The sequence below is a fragment of the Gadus macrocephalus genome, chromosome 2 (assembly GCF_031168955.1).
Source record: "Gadus macrocephalus chromosome 2, ASM3116895v1".
Lineage (NCBI taxonomy): Eukaryota > Metazoa > Chordata > Actinopteri > Gadiformes > Gadidae > Gadus > Gadus macrocephalus.
Window position 1 is genome coordinate 11,695,159 of NC_082383.1, and position 18,056 is coordinate 11,713,214.

General features: G+C 42.5%; 1 protein-coding gene across 1 annotated transcript; it reads right to left on the reverse strand.

Annotated features, from left to right (window-relative positions):
• Positions 1–1,835: 1,835 nt before the first annotated feature.
• Positions 1,836–17,810, reverse strand: cacng4b (calcium channel, voltage-dependent, gamma subunit 4b). Its single transcript, XM_060040998.1, has 4 exons — positions 16,762–17,810; positions 9,438–9,521; positions 6,535–6,675; positions 1,836–3,186 (listed from the first exon to the last, which is right to left on the reverse strand). Exons 1-4 carry the CDS (start codon positions 16,982–16,984, stop codon positions 2,642–2,644), a joined length of 993 nt encoding a protein of 330 aa, XP_059896981.1. The 5' UTR covers positions 16,985–17,810; the 3' UTR covers positions 1,836–2,641.
• Positions 17,811–18,056: the final 246 nt, after the last annotated feature.

The window sequence follows — 18,056 nt, forward strand, 5'->3', positions numbered from 1 at the left end:
TAACCGGGTTGTTCTGGAGGCAATTGTCCTGTAACGCCTCCCAGAGGGCAGTAGCTGGAAGGCATAGTGTGCAGGGTGAGTGGGGTCGGAGATGATTTTCCGTGCTCTGCGTAGTGTCCGTTTGTGGTAGAGTGAATCAAGGGATGGAAGGGGTGTGCCAATAATTTTGGATGCTCTATTTATGATGCGTTGTAGTTTCTTCCGGGAGAGTGAGTCTAGACTGCCGAACCAGACTGTGATGGAGAAGGTGAGGATGCTTTCTACGATGGCTGTATTGAAGTGGAGCAGAAGATGGGACCTTACCCTGAACTTCTTGAGCTAACGGAGATGGAAAAGTCTTTGCTGGGCTTTTTTGTAGATGTGGTCTGCGTTTATTTTCCATTTGAGGTTATTGCTGATGTGGGTTCCAAGGAGTTTGAATGTGTCAGTGATGGAGATGGATTCACCTTTAATGAGCACAGGAGTTTTGGGGGATGGTTGGCGTCTTGGGTCGATGATGAGTTCCGTTGTTTGTGATGAGTTGAGTATGAGATCATGGTCTGTACACCAGGTCACTGCTTGGTTGATCTGTGCACGGTATTCTGTTTCTTGGTTGTTGGTGATGAGTCCTATGATGGTTGAGTCGTCCGCGTACTTGTACAGGTTGACAGAGCTGTGGTGGGATGTGAGCTTGTTTGTGTAAAGGGAGAATAGCCAGGGTGAGAGAACACAGCCTTGGGGTGTGCCTGTACTGAGGAAGAGAGGGGAGGATGTGGTATTTTTGATCTTCACCTTTTGTTGCCTGTTCCAGAGAAAGCTGTGAATCCAGTGACAGATGCATGGGTCGATGTTCATGTCCAGTAATGTATTGAATAGTTTGGCCGGGTTTATTGTGTTGAATGCAGAGCTGAAATCCATGAACAGGATGCGGGCATATGTGTTGGCGGACTAAACTTTGATGTCAAGTAGGGGGCCACAATATTTCATCCCGCGGGCCTCAATTTGCCCCCGGGGCGCAAGTTTGAGACCCAGATCTACATGCTCTGTTCTCATGCTCAATATGTGCATGCACAGGCCGAGTCCGCTGTGCCATGCTGATCGGCCAAGAGTGAATTTTGGAAAGAACAACATTTGCTATCTGTGGTCCACTGGAAAGCTACTATTGACTTAACATTAACCACGGATCGATTGTATTCAGGAGGAGAAAGAAGGAATGCTACATTACTTCCTGTTTAGAGGACAGATAACAACAGCTTAGTAAGATCTTTCTGAGTAAGATCTTTCTGAACAATTTATTAGTTTGATGTAGAGATGGTGGGAATAAGTGAGCTCATAGCTCATTGTGAGATGGCATTGATTCAATCTCGTGTAGTGTAATTAAATTAGGGTGACCATAGTCAAGGGATTTTACGACTTTTCAATAGAAACCGCAAAATCCATCCATTGACATTAATGTCATGGTTACGTAATTGACCGTGTAACATCATTTGTTCGATGAATGAGGAATTAACTACTTTTACCTTTCTTTATTTCTTTGTTGTTTCTTTCATTTCTTTAATTTCTTTCTTTCTTTCTTTCTTTCTTTTGATACATAATTCACATGAAATGTTTAAATGCAATCGTGTAAAGTGAAAATAATGCATACCAGTTTTTATATTTTATTTATAGTAAAAACATGTTATGTATGCAAACCAAACGTACTAGCCTACTGTGAGCAATCTTACAAGAATACAAAAGGTAAACACCATAAAAAAGTAAAAGGTTATAACCAAAGCACATTTTAAAGAAAATCCCATAATTTAGTTTTCCAAAAACAATCATATACAGGCATATTTGGACTTATCGATGATATATTGATTGATCTCAGATTATACCAAAAACACTGAATTACACTCAAGAGTTTATATAATTATAACTGTATATTTTGGTTAATCCGCCATGTAGGGACTCGAATAAATGACTATGTTGATGAAGAGGAAACCGCCTCGGTATAATAACCCACAACACAGAAATTAAGTCGAGAGGTCCACACTTGATAGAAACAGAGCATACACAAAGACACTGTTATAGATAACCTAGCACCTTGTTAAGTAAAACACTGGTAGAATACGGCACATTCAGATCTCACTAAAATGTTGAATCTTTTTTTTTAAGAATCACATAAACAAGAATAATTCTAGAATAAACAGCAGTGTTTGTAACCAATGCCCTCTTTGAAAGGAGTGTGATCACAATCCAATGACCTCAAACATGACGCTGGCTAAGACACAGATAACGGCACCTCAACCCTGCAGTGACAAGCCTCTAAAAACAGTCTCAATAGAAGAGGAACAACGATAACAAAGGCCAATACAAGAGACAACAGCTCAATTTACAACTGATGGTTACACAGATATCTTTCCACACACCTGCTGCTCTCTTTGGACCCTGAAGTAACTCAAAGTATGGAATCGTCTCCGATGGTTTTCTTTTGTGGACTCCATTTCTATTACCTGTCCTCTGAGTTTCCGGAAACCCCAGTACCCAATTGTTACCGAGTACCCCCTTGTAACCCCAGTATCGCTTCGGAACCCGAGTACAGAACGAGATCCCGAGATGAGACCAATAGGCGAGACTCCGGGACGAGACCCCGGGACGAGACCACGGGACGAGACCCTGTGCTTCACACCGGTGTGGTCCTGCGGTTGCCCCCGTCCTTGAGGTCATTGGGGAAACAGTTATGCACCTGCAGGAATTCAGCAGCGGTGGCTGCGACATGATGCTCTGGGCTGTAGGGGCTCTCGGCAACACTATCCCTGGCCAAAGTGTACATGGACAGCTCGCCCAGTGGCCGGCTGGGAGACGGCACCATGCCCCCCTTGCGGGCGTTGGTGCCTGGCGAGTTCTCTCGCGACGCCTCTGTGGAGCGAGAGCTGGAGCGTGATGTCCGCCGGCGGAAGTGGGAGCTGGGCATTCGCGAGTATGGTGAGGAAGAGGAGAGAAAGCGGATGAAGTCACGGCGTGCTCGCCAGCGTACCTCCTTGTTCTTCTCGATATAGATGTTGATGGCGAGCACGGCCACTGCCTCGGCCGCGATGAAGGACAGCGCGCCAAAGTAGAAGGACCAGCCGTAGGAGTATGTATACTTGCGGTCATCATCCCGCCTGTCATTGGGGTCACCGGCGTTGCTGGATATGTAAACGATGATGCCGATGATGTTGCTCAGACCTTGAAGGGGAAGATCATATTAAGAGACATCAAGTGCCCATTCACAGCGAAGACTTCTGCAGGCTGTAAAATGTGAGGCACACTGCATGGCCTTTTTGTTTAATTCTAGAAAAAGAACAGTTCGCAGCAGCCTCTTGACTGTTGCAAAGCAACTATGAGACATCTACTTCTAAACCAATGAAGTTGAGCACTATTTGTAAAGGGCTGTTTAATCATACCCTGAGCAACCAAGACGCAAATGGCGCGCTTCCACCGGGCAGTGCGGTTAGGCCCAGGACGATTAGGTCCGGTAATTTAAGTGCGGTTAGGCAGCTTGGTTACGGCTCATGTTTTTCACCATCGATAGTACCCTTATGGTAGGGCGGGTTTAAGCCAGATGGCGACAGTCGCGGCAGCTGCATAAGCATTGTGACCTCATAGCAGCCCGTTCAGCCTGCTAATAATCCAATGAAAAGAAGAACGAGACACATTAAACAAAGAGCAACAATGTAGGACGTCCAAGATGTGTATGTGTATACATGTGTATACATACATGAATATACTGCAAAAAGTTTTTGTTGTAGTTAGCGTAGCTACACAACATGCTAGTATAACTAACATTAATGTTGTTAGATCAACCCCTTTGTTATAGACACAGGGCCCTATTTAACGGTCTGAAACGCAAGTGAGAAGCGCCAAGCGCAAGTAGCTTTGTGGGCGGTTCTATGGCGATGTTGCCGGCGCAAAAAATAACTCTTGCGCCTGGCGCAAATCTAAAAAGGGTTGGTCTGAAGTAGCCTAAATACCCGTAGGTGTGGTTTGGGCGTAACGTGCAACAAACCAATGAGAGTGCCAGCTCCCATCCCCTTTAAGAGCCATGAGCGCATTTGAATCTGACGAGTTGATATTTTGAAAGCGCGTCTGCAGTCTCCGATGAGTCAGATGCACATGAATTTCAAACTACAAATGGCCCAGTTAATGGCCAAATAATATGGCCTAATTCACACATGGAATAAGGTTTTCTTCCACAACTTCAGAAATACTGAGTCCTCAAATAAGTTTCGGCAAAGAAAACTTAGATATAACATATGATATGCGGTAACTGTGGTTCTATTTAATGATGTACGCAATACATTATAAACATTGTTTCTTATCAGTATTGTATGCATTATCGTTATCGACTTGTGTTCCTAATATGCATGTGTCCCCCCGTTAATATACATTGCCATGGACTGTATTATGCGTTAAGTGTTTAGTTTGCGTGTGTTTAAACAGATGGACGCACACGCGTGCACCCGCATTCATTAATTATTTTACACTTACACACACGCACGCCCACATTCATTCATTCTTTTTAACACTCACTCCTTTCGCCGAACCGCCCCTTGGGGCGCAAGATCATTCCCTAATTTACCGACGCTTGGCGCTGGAGGGAAAAGAACGCTCTGCGCCAGTTGCAAACTAGCAACGACACATGTGCCAGTGATTAAGTCAACTGCGCCGGATGCAAGATAGGGCCCACAGTGTCAAATAAACAGTTTACTTTCATTTGTGTTTTAATCTGTGTTCAGGTCTGATAGGATATAATACCATACACATGCATTTTATGTAACTAGTTTCAAGTAGTTAAAGTCCTTCCAATTCAGACTAAATTATGTGATTTTATTTTATTTTCCAGACCATTCCATAGTAATGCGAGTTAAGTGTAAAGTTTCCCATCCTGCGTTTGTGCTTGAACTTTGGAGCAGGGCTTCCACCTCAGCAGAAGAGCCATGCATGGTCTGCAGAGGCTGCTTATTGCTGGTCTCAATGATGTGTGTCCTTTTTTTACACTTTAAATTCAGAATAAATATTTTTATACTACACTTTTCTCTGGAATTTGGTTTGGTTTGAATGTCATTAAATTATTACCTGCATGAAAAACGTGGTATGATTATATAAGATTCTGATTCATGCTCACAACCTTTTAGAAACGGCAATATTGCACTTTATCTTGCATCAAACATTGTACCAAAAGATAATAAATAAAACCAGAACAAACAAAGAACTTGAGGTAGTGTGCCATCAATTAAAAAAAATCATAAAAACATGAACCAGTGATATAATATAACTAATATTACACATTACGAAAAGGCTTTAACAATCACACAACCATATTTTTCGATAACTTTTTCAAAGGGGCCCAAAACGGTCGGTTTTAAACCATCCATCTTTCTTCCCTCCTAGGGGTTGGGGGGCTTGGGGCTACTAATGCAGAAGAGGTGCCTGAGCTGGAGGGGATCTATCTATCCATATCTTTATATCAATATGTGTATCATTATATATTTCTACCAATATAAATTAAATAAGACACTGGTTTGTCAAGAACTACATCACATTGATCAACCATCCAGGCTACATAGCATTTTTAAAACAATAACTATTATATTGTTTGCCAAGTGAATATATCGAATCTTCAAACCTGGACTCCCTAGAACATGGAACGTATGGATATCATTGTAACATTGTTCAGATACCAGATACAACAACTTACAAGTTTTTCCGCCATCCATCGACATGCCAACAAAGGGGGTAAATGGGTCAGGGATATAACCTAACCTAACCTAAATATGCCCAGTACTGTCATAATCTATCATCAATGACGTTAAGTTCACTAGCTAGTTAGTTCGCTAACTAGAGCGATGAAACTAGCGATTTTGTGATTATGCTTGTTATAAAGAAAATGTCTATGCTACATTGAAACGGCATAATGATAATGCAATGGTCAGCATAGTTTTTTACATTAATTTTTTTACACTTACATTTGTGGTTACATTCTTGATTTTCTCGCAAGGCATTGTGGGAGATTTCTCACAATCCTTGCATGTGCTTCTCAAAGATCTTACTTTCAAGAGCAAGTTAGCCTTTGCCCTTAGCCCTACCCCTCCCTGAAATGACTATTGGGACAGTCTTACCCTACGCGTGAATGCGGAAAAGCGAGGGGTAGGGCTAAGGGCTAGGGCTAAGGGGTGAATTGGGATTGACTTGGACTGAGATTTGGACACAATTCTGCCCATTGATGATTTAAAGTGGGCGCTAAATCACTGACGGTTAACGGGTTGACAAAATTGACCAAATAAGATGCAGTACTGCATTGAAACATTGCAATTAATGCAACAATGCCTACACAGCCACAACGCCTGGTTGCATTAAATGGGTTGATTTAATGCAGAACTGTATCTCATGTGGTAAATGAAATACCACCATGCCTGTTAACACATCCATTGCAACACTGCCGATCATAATCGGCGTAGCAGTGAGAACATCTCTAGACCGCTACAACCTCTAGAACCACAGTAGGAGAACATTCCTAGAGCCCCCGGCGGTTACCTGCAGCAACGAACAGGATGCCTGCACTGAGGAGGATGTTGTTGCGCTTGCTGTAGACGTGGCCCATCCCGACACAGAGCCCCCCAAACATCAGCAGGACATTGCTGAGGATGGGGAACACGCTGGAGGCCCGCACGATGCCTGGAAACATTACATGAAGGAGCTGTTCGATTAGAAAAGATTGAAGAATGCATTTAGGAAGGCATCAGAGATAACAAGGATGGAAGGATTGAAGCAAGGAAAATGAAGATCCAGGGCTTTCTGTGACTATGAGGTAAGGTTGACTGCTATGTAGGGGGCCCTTTATGGATTTGCCTACACACTAAATAATTCATGTCTAACATTTGGCGACACTGTTAGGGACAGTGGAAAACACTGTCATTTAATAGATACATGGTTAGCGTCCTCCTTCTACTAAGGATTAGATGACTTTCCTAGGATAGGCAAAAAGGACAGGAAAGGAGAAAAGGTAAGTAAAAAGCAAGGAAGGGAAAGAAAGGAAAAGGGTAATTATGGAAAGTAGAAGTGAAAGGGTCGGGAAAAGGGAAGGAAAGAGGAAAGGAAATTATAGGAAAAAATAAAAGGATAAGGAAGAAAGGATGGGAGGAAAAGAAAGGAGAAAATTGTATGATAGAGAGGAAAAGAAAGGAGGAAAGGAAATGAGAAAATTATATGATAGAGAGGAAAGGATAGGAGAAAATACAAGTAAAGGAGAAAAGAGGAAAGGAAGGGTGAGAAGGAACCAAAAAATAAAGCAAATGAAACAAAGTAAATTAAGCAAATAGAAAGGAGGGATCAAGAAAGTTGAGGATAATACAAGTAAGAAATACAAGCCAAATAAGTAATTTGATGCTACTGTGCAGCCTGTCTCCAAAATGCTGTCAAACAATTTTACTCAGTTGTATCCAGAATACCTATTACCCATTTATTCAACTGATATAAAGAAGGTATTTTTTACGTAATTTGATATTCCCTGTTTTTTTTTTTATTTAGTCACAGTTAAGGAGCTTCCTTATGGGTGCCATGACCAAAACAGATCCCCCTCTCTCCTCTTTGGACGAAAACATCTCAACCCATTGTAATGGTCAGGAGGACAGAATGTAAATTCTATACAACACGCCAGAATACTTTTCAACAGAATCCTCTGTGCACAAAGGATAATATTGAAAACGACATATTATATAAAAGGAGTAGCATCTGTACTAAGGCTCAGACACATCCTGGGAATACTCAGCTGAAACAATTTCACTACAATTGATGGATGCAAACATATGTCATACTTGCCAGGTTAAACATGTTTAATGGTACAAGTGCAATCACTAAAGGGAACCTTAGTGTGATGGAAGGTGATTTGGGGGATTTTTGGTAGGAGGTATTACATTGGATATTTAGGATAAGTACATTTTACTTCCCATCCCAAAGTATTTAATCTGGGCGGATCCCAATCAGTCCCCATCTAAAGAACCAAGTTATGTATATACACTTATGTGTTGGTTGCAAGCAAAACGCTTGTTAGCTCTTGCCGGGGAAAAAGTGAGCAGGCCGAACATTGTCCATTGGCTTCAGGAAATGTCGTCTACCCTAAAAATGGAAAAAATTACAAGTTTTGTTGAGCAATGTTACGTGGAAGAAATATTGGCTAATGAGGGGAACCTGGGGTAGTGTATTATGCTTGTGTGCATGTGGGGTTGTGGTGAGATATTGGCTTTTGCATTGTGTTTCATTTAAAATATAGCCGGAATATGTTCTATCTATCCTATTCGACCAACACCATAAAATGTTATTTGTTTAATGCTTTTGTAACATCTATGATGTGTCTATACCTGTTTGTTTGACTTACATTTTCTTTGTTGGCTGTATGTTGAGGTTCTGTTCATATGTTTTTGTTACCTGCCTAGGGATTCGGATGTCAATGAGCAGTTTTGCATCATATTTTTATAGATATTATTTTGTCAAATTAATTAATTAATTAATTAATTAAAATGAATAAAACGAAATATTTCCGTAGCACTCTATAATAACGTTTAGTCACACGTAATTTATTAGCCTTTAGAGAATGCTTAACTAATAAGTAACCAAACATTAAGATACATTTGTAGATGATGAATGAGCTACGTTAAAGGGCCCCTATTCTACCACCAGGGATGATGTTGATTAATAATTACAAGCCATGTCATAATTGACCCTCTAGCGACATCATGAATTTGAGTGTCCACCCTGATGTAAGATGGATAGATCAACCTACCAGGAGGTACAGCATTCCTCTAGATAGGCCTGTAGGCTAAATACGGGCCTTTTAAAGGTTATATCAGCGATTCTAGGCAGAAACATAAATGATCACATTCATCTGATCTTTCCTCACGATCCGCTAGCTGCCCCCCCCCCCCCCATAAGCAGGCTGTCAAAAATCTGCGTCTCTGTAGGCAGCCTATGCTCCAATATCGTACTGTTCGTACACGAAAACAAATCGTACTACCAACCTCTCAAAACAAAAATAAATAGTATTCCAACTAATCACAGACAAGGAGTGGGTGTTGTGGGGTTTTGCGCTGTGTTCATGATCGCTTTTACTGGATGCACGAAACACGGATGGGAGGGGCGGGCTGGCTCTGACCTCTGTTCAAATACCAACAGAAGTGATGTCACCCAACATCGTTGATACAACCTTTGATATATACTTATTAATCGTCTACAAATTAATGTTAATGTTTTGTTAATGCATAGGTCATCGTTAAGTCAAAGCTTGTAAATTGCTTTTGAATTAACCTTATTATTGTTCTACCAATACTTCTGCATAAACATGTCTTGTAAAAGAAGGAAATCAATAAACATGGGAGATTGGTAAAAAATAATAAGTTGTTATTCAGATATTAATAGTCAATGCAATCAGAGGCAGAACTTACGCAGGAGGTACTCAGAGCTGTCCGTGTCATAGTCGTTGTCATCGGGGAAATGGTTGATCCTGTTACAGCTGCCTTGGTTGATGCCTGCATGGCACATGCATCAATGACCAGATGAACAACAAACATCACTAGAAACTGTTATATTACTGACAAACATTCTAATTACTTTCATGTCCTCGGACAGAAATTTCGATGAGATAAATGAGAATTCCAGTTGATTTGAGCTGGATTGAGCCCACAGGCTGAAGTGAAAGTGAAAGTGCAGGAGGTAGAGCTACTGTTAAAGCTACTGTCCCAGGCAGTGCAACCCTGCCCTGCTCCTGTCTCAGATAATGGAGCATAATGAGTGGAAAGCTGCATCTCAAATCCTGAAAGGAAATACACCCAACATCCAAAGATGAAGACGCTAAAACGTCCTTGTTGGAATCTAATTTTCTTATGATTCTTACATTTTTAACAAGTGCTAACAAGAAATTCTTTCATGGTCGACATTTCCAAAGAGAAAGCCAATAAGCAAGGCTACTCCAACCAAAACAATATCATTGCCTAATTTCTTTCTGGAAAAATGTCGGCAGTTAGGAACAGAAAGGAGAGGACACTGTTTTTTGAGCCGTTATATCTCCACAAATGCTTCCCTTCTATTCGAAAGGCTTAACTAAACATGGACCAAAGGTCAGCCTGTGTGTGTGTGTGTGTGTGTGTGTGTGTGTGTGTGTGTGTGTGTGTGTGTGTGTGTGTGTGTGTGTGTGTGTGTGTGTGTGTGTGTGTGTGTGTGTGTGTGTGTGTGTGTGTGTGTGTGTGTCTGTCAAGAAGAGGAAGGAAACAATCAGGTAAAGGGCAGCAGCTCATATACCCAGAGTGGCAATGTGCGAGACGAGAAGGTGTGAAAAGGGAGAGATGAGAGGAAAGGAAAGGAGGAGAGACAAGAGAGGAAAGGAGAGAAAGCCGAGAGGAAGGGAGGGCAAAAGACCAATAGAGATGTGGACATTGATATGTGTGAGCTGGGATAATTCTTTATCCGTAATTGTGTGGTTTCAATAATACCATGGCATTAAGAGGGAGGTGGGGGTAGTACCCCTCTTCCTTTTGAGTTACACCTGGCGGAGCAGGGTTGTTCATAGGGACAATAAGCGTGTGTGATTGTTTGACAGACATTAAAAACAATTACCCACACACACAAGCACAAATCACACCGATCTAATGGTTTTGACACTTGACATTGACATTTGTCCAGAGCTAGGGCTAACAACCGGGATATTTCTGAATATATTTTCTCTATTTGTACTTATGTCCTTATGCATGTATGAATGCTCGTCACGACCAATCTGAGTTCCACATTCAATCTAAATTCTACCTCGTAAAACCTCCTGTGAGCCTTTCTCTCTCTCTTGGAGGTCCTTTAAGCCTGCCCTCGTCTCAACCTATAAAAAACTCATTTCTCTTTGAGTCTCTGAACATTCCTACTGCCACATTCACCTTGTTGCATCTTAATAGGGGAACTACAACCATATCCCAATCGACCAAACAAAAAACTTGTGATCTCCATTGCCCAGGGTGCCCTGGGGGATCACGGCCCCTTTGACACAACCTTTGCTAGGGGCCTCCTGTGTATGAAGTCTGAATATAACAGATGCAGTGATTTTGGGAGAGGGGAAGTGGCAGAAATTTTTACTTAAATATCCAAGCACAGCATTATGCGTGCAAGAAAGAGGCAAACACGAGGATTTGGACGTCCACAAGGCAGAAGGATACAAATAACTATACGATTTAGAGGTGCAAGGTGTCAGGTGTCCCCATGAACTGAATTACGTTGCTATTATTGCACAGCAATAGTGAGGGGACCCACAAACATCTGAATAACAACCACTTGGATTAACATATCTTGAATTGAATATGGTAATTGTACATTAGTGAATCAATTACAAATGAATTAAGTAATCGGAGCACCTTGTGGACATATATTACTGTTTCTAGGGCAGTTACTATGGTAACGGAAAACTGAAAGGACTTCCTGGTAACTGGTGGAGACAAATCAACAGGCGATTTCTAACTTAGCCTTACACGGACAGGAAAGCCATATCGCTTGGTATCTTATAGAAAGCCCGGTTTTCCTCTCAAAGCAATTTGTCTGCTTAAGTCACATGATAAAAACTCAGTGATCAATTAAAGGCGCCACCTATACATCGATCATCGATGTTGGAGGTACACACTGAATAGGGTGTGACAGGGAGGTAAACAGAACGCAGCTGTAACAGACCTATTAAGTGTCGGTCTCAGCTGAAAGCAGCATCAAAACCTCCGCTGTAAATAGCAACCCCCCCGAATCCCCAACCCTCCACCCCTTTAGCTCTCCATGGCAACCAATAGTCAGCCGCTGACATGCTCATTTGAATAGATTATATCCAAGGATGCCTTTGACATCTTTATTGTATTTTAATACCTAACCTAACCAGCACAACATATTCAATCTTTCCATAAAAAACCCTCATGCACTAGTTAATGATCTCGCTCTAAAATACACACACACACACACACACACACACACACACACCCCCCTTCACACACAAACACATACACACACACACAAACACCCCCCCCCCCCCCCCCCCCCTTCACACACAAACACACACACACACACACACACACACACACACACACACACACACACACACACACACACACACACACACACACACACACTCACTCACACACACTCACACAACCACACACATGTTGAAGCAGGCTTCAGAGGATCGGTGCTTTGGCGCAGGGAGGCTGAGATACTGTGAGTCAACCCAGCTAAGCCAATAAGAGGGCCATCTCTGTAGAATACTCCAGATCAGGAGAAGCAAACTCGTTCCTTCTCTTTCTTACAGGGGGTGTGATCCTAGTTATAGAGGACAATTCCGCTGCACAATTCACACCTACCCCCCTTGGATTCCTCCTCTTAAAAGATTTCTCCCCGTCTGAAAGAGCTTGGAAATCTGATATAAATGTATGAAGTGTGACCATTTTATGAATGGAAGCACTTTAAAATTAGACTGAAAGATTACCTATTAAATAACTATCTACTTTGAGAAATATCTGCATTCAATACAACCATATGTGTACTCATCGCCTCCCCACACACCCCCTTGTACCACCACCACATCCAGAGCAGGTCCGAGGTCAATAGTACTATGCTATACTATAAGTCGCTTTGGATGAAAAATAGTAGTAATAGTTATCCTTCATTAAACATGATACAGAGTCTCAGGGGAGTTTACCACAACAGAGATGTGGATACAGAGACGAGAAAATCCATGGATCATTGTCGTTTGAGCTTTTTGTCGAACACAAACAACCAGAGACACACACACACACAAATACAAAAGCCATCGAGGAGTTTATGTGCTGTTGGAATTAAAGCATTCAACCTGGTGAAGGTACCTGGTGTTCAGATGACTGACGGTTTGTTAATTAAGTTTGTGTCATAGCAGGGGTTAATCAAACATGGCCTCGCCTGATTTTGAGCTCAAACAAAAAACAAGTGCTGTGGTAGAGAGTTATTTGCATTTTAAAATGGGACATTTCGATTGTTCTTTCGCTCTGCTTCGCCAACTGTTGTAGCCAGGCATGTGCAGAGGGGGGGCTATTGGTGCCTGAGCACCTGCCCCTTTTCCTCTGGATGTCCAAAGTGTCCTTTTGAGTGGCAATTTAAATGATCAATGCTTCTTAAAATTACACATGAACATTTAAAATTGAACGTGTGAATCAATTATTCGAGAATTTTCGAAAAGTAATAATATAGAAAAAATTTGGTAGCCTCGTCTACCTGCGCTGCCGGTAGGTGACGTCATAGGCTATCAATGTGACCTTTCAAATTTGCCTGCCTGCAGGATGCGCATCGTATTGTTGTTGTTTTAAGAGACGTCCGTTTCCAAAAATAAACTAACATTTATCTTGTTTTGTAGCGGGTAAAAGTTAGCAACAGGTCTGATATTCGCCGTATAGGCTATGGCGACACATTAGTGCCATAATTCACTAATGTGATAAAAGATGCATTCGGGCGTATTATATTATTCCACACGCGTAGATATTAACTGCGAGCGCGCAAATGATCTCTGCTCGCGCAAAACAGCCTCTCGCGCGCGCAAAATTACCTCAGCGCGCGCAAAACAGCGTCTCGCGCGCGCAAATTACCTCAGCGCGCGCAAAACCTCTCGCGAAAGATGTTTTTACGCTCTCGCTCAAATTTAATTTTGGCACTATGGGGGAGGGAACCAAGGCAGGGCGGGCTTTCCTATGATTGGCCGTTTCGTAAACACACAGACACACACACACACACACACACACACACACACACACACACAGACACACACACACACACACACACACACACACACACACACACACACACACACATATTTGATTGACAGCCCTCCTCAGCCCTCCTCTCATTCAACTCTGAATTGTACAGTAAATGGCTGTTACTTATTGTAACTCTAGATTCTATGAGTATAGGCGCAGCCTTTTAAGGCTATCGCTATTGGGTTATCCCTAGGCGTGAGCCGTAGCACTGAAAAAATTGTAATCCCCGACCACCAACAGCGTGGGCCTCAATTACGTCCGCGTGCGGCGTGCCTCAACGACGTCCGCATTTCGCAGATATAGTCGGGCGCCGGCGGACGTTCTGCTCCCAATAAACAGCTTTTCTTCAGCTATTTAAAGGACAATGAGGCCGACACTTAAAAGGCTGCGCCTATACTCATAGAATCTGGAGTTACAATACGTACTATCGTTTCAGCCATTTACTGTACAATTCAGAATTGAATGAGAGGAGGGCTGAGGAGGGCTGTCAATCAAATATCGCCCTTCAGAAACGGCCAATCATAGGAAAGCCCGCCCTGCCTTGGTTCCCTTAGTGCCAAAATTAAATTCGAGCGAGAGCGTAAAAACATCTTTCGCGAGAGGTTTTGCGCGCGCTGAGGTAATTTGCGCGTGCGAGAGGCTGTTTTGCGCTCGCTGAGGTAATTTGCGCGCGTGAGAGGCTGTTTTGCGCGCCCAGAGATCATTTGCGCGCTCGCAGTTAATATCTACGCGTGTGGAATAATATAATATGCCCGAATGCATCTTTTATCACATTAGTGAATTATGGCACTAATGTGTCGCCATAATAGGCCTATGCGGTTTTGACTTACCCAGCAATCAGATTCATCAACAGAATTTCACTACATTATGGGTGTAGTATGTTGAGGACAGTTTAGAATACCCTATCGACAAAAATCATAACGACATTAGTCGTTTTTAATAAACTCTGGTTCGCTAACTAAGTTGTTGATGCTTCGTTTTATGTGTAGGGACCCTAATCATGCTACTGCAGAGATTTGGTGCTATTTTAAGCAATATAAGTGGTTAAAACATGCAGCGTTTGCGGTGCCCCTAACCAATCACATGGAATAACATTGCGCCAGGCATCCTTTATATTAGATTTTCAATGAAAAAAGTACCTGGAGGGCGTATTTGATGGGTATAAATCCCAAAACAAAGACCCTGTTAAATTTTCGCCGGAATTACTCTTTAAATATATGTTCCGGTTGCCGTCTGTTTTTGGGACCGTCTACAAATTACACCCCCCAGACTGGTGGCATAGACTTTACTATGGAATGGTTCAGGAAAGAAATCAGCACAAATCAATAAAAATATATTTTCTTATCTGATTGCTATTGTACTTGCCAATGGTGGGCTGCTACTTACTACAGGTAACACTTTGCTGATATCTCGCATTGGTAATTCATTATTTAAAATAAAGATGACATACGTATATTGTTAGCTAATCTTGTACCATGTGCCCTTTTTTGAATCAGAGCCCCTGCCCCTTAAAAGGTCTCTGCACGGCCCTGGTTGTAGCAGCTGCTACCACACTGTCTTCTGCATGCAGCCACCATCATCAATAAAACAGTGTCGTCATTACCTCCCGTCTCCAGCGCTATACTTGTGAGTTCCCATGGCAACGAGCCCATTATGTTCAATATGAATGGATTGTACCTTTTTTTCTTCCTCCCAAACCAGAGACAAAGCATGGAATTACTAGGTTAATTAGTACAAAAAGAACAAAAAAAACATTAACCAATACTGTCTGACTATGGGAAAAAAATTGTCTGGGGTCATACCCTTTTTTTCTATATCCGTGTAAACATGAGGCTTCTGGTGTCATTTAAACCATTTGGGCCGTTTTTGATGCAGTTGGATAAAGTATTAAGATTAGTGAACATTGCTCTGTGACAAGTAGGCCTAGATGAAATAGTGAGAAGTTGAAGGCCGAAGATTCAAAATAAGTTGCAAATCGGCTGCATATTCGTTTAGGGTTCATCACCTCGGCATGTGGACAGTGCCCAGCTCTTACAGGAAGAGAGCTGATAATGCGTGGAGCGCCTGATCTAGATCTAGATCGTCTGGGGTTGAACAAACAGTCGATAGGCCTATAATGGTCGATTTCCAATAGAAAGCGAAAGCCCAACTAATCCGGTCAATGAATCACCGTGTTCCTCTGAACCAAGAAGTCATTGCCATCTCACCACCCAAAACACTGAACAAAATAAAAACTGGATTCAGACGTTTCCGAGGGGTATTCTCCTCCTCCCTGTCTCTATAACCTTATAGGCTATGTTGCGCTCGGACATGACTTAACCTCGGGAGACATATTTTTTCTAACACTGGGCATGTTTCCATAGCGATGTCAAATATGTTGCCAAGTAACAGCATCCCATACAACGAAGATATGGGTAAGGACTGTGCATGTTACAGCCGGGAATGAGCCTGCTCCTCTTGAATGAGACAGGAACGTGCCATGGATTGGTTGGCGATGCTTTCTGCCGCGTGGGCCTTGTACGCGGCCGACTTTTATATGTTTAAGGTATTCAAACGTAGCTTTCAAGTAGGCCTAAACAAAATAGAAATAAGTACCATCACTTGCAGGATGCCAACATTTCGCACATAAATCGCTTTTGTCTCTTTCTACTTTTAACACGAGTCAATTCGACCGATGATTTTTTCGACGCCTATGTTCTTGTTATATAATATTCTTAATAATTAATCATTCTCCATTCACTTTTTTCCGTTCTGAAAAATAATTGACCACTTTATTCACACACTATTCACACACATAGAACATCAAAGCCTACACTCTTAAGTTAAACCTTGCCTTAACTGGGTAAAACTGTTTAAAGTAAGTTTTATTGTATTTATTGAAAAAGCACTGACAAACTGAAAAGCATAATATTCAGTGTTCAGCTTTTCCGAAGTGAATTCTGTACGACAAAGAGTTCAAAGTGTTACCTCTTACCCTCAATACAACAGATTCTCCACAGCCCCGAGTGGGTCAGGTCGCCTTTCTTAGTTTTGGGCTGCGATGGGGTGTCGTCCATAGAGGCATTGGTGGCGTTACAGATGTACGCGCGCGAATACAGCCAGTAGTCTGTCCCTATGGCGATGGTCATGAGGCTGAACGCGGCGAAAGCCCCGGCGGTGGCCAGCAGCGTTTGAACCCCGCGGTCAAACCAAGCCATTGCGCCTCATACTAATATTAATAACAAGGATAATAAAGTCAACAGACGTTTCCAACGATGGTCGCACATTGGAGTGCTTCAAGGCGTAGGAGATTTAGTTTGTTTCGGCAACGCTGGAAAGTGAAGATTGGTGATACTCTCTCTCCTCACTCTCCCCTTTTTTATCTCTCCCTCTCTCAGTGTCCGCCTCTTTGTCTGTGTCTCTCTCTTGAAAAGCTCACTTGATGCTCACACGCGGGTGACATGTCAACTAGTGGCAACTGCTGCTGCCAACATCCACGGTCCACCAGATGCCATGTGTGTAGCCCTAAGCTTTGACACGCGCGCGCCGGATGGCACTAAATCCAAGAATTGCAAAAAAAATTGTATGTAGGCCTACTCCTTTTTGACCCACACGATTTCTATATTATCAGTTCACTTTGTTGCCATAGAGAGGAAGAATGTACCCGATAACCCCTGCGTCATGACTCCAACATCAGACCCCACCCTCCGCTCCGACAGGTTGCAGGGATAAAAATCCAAAAAGCTCACCATAAACGCCTGTCATCAATGCACATGTGCTTTATATTTATGCATTCCGTCACTTCTTGTGCCCATTAGAAACTTAAACACATTGTAGTAGTAACTAAATAAAACCGATCATTCTAGCATTATTTCGATATTTCCTCCACTATTGACTGCAGTCGGACGACGAGATGAGCTATCCTCCCTGTAGAGACCTGCTCCAGCTCAAACGCATCCCCAATCAAAACGCGGCACCTTCAAAAATCCCAAAAAGCAATTAGATGTTTACTGAGTGTGCTGAACTTAGGCTATGCTAAATATGTCAAATCCATTGAACCAATAGTCTGCCACTAGCCGAATGTAGACCTACAGCTTCCGTTATTATAATCTGTACCCTTATAGGCTATAAGCAGCCGAGGCAGTCTTGGTGGGAGCCGGAACTCGGGAAATGATTGTTGGTCAAGGCACACAATTTCACCTTCACCCATCATCACTCACTGGAGTCCAATGTAGCCCCCCTTCCCCCAACCACCACCACCACCACCACCTCCATCACCTCCATCACCAT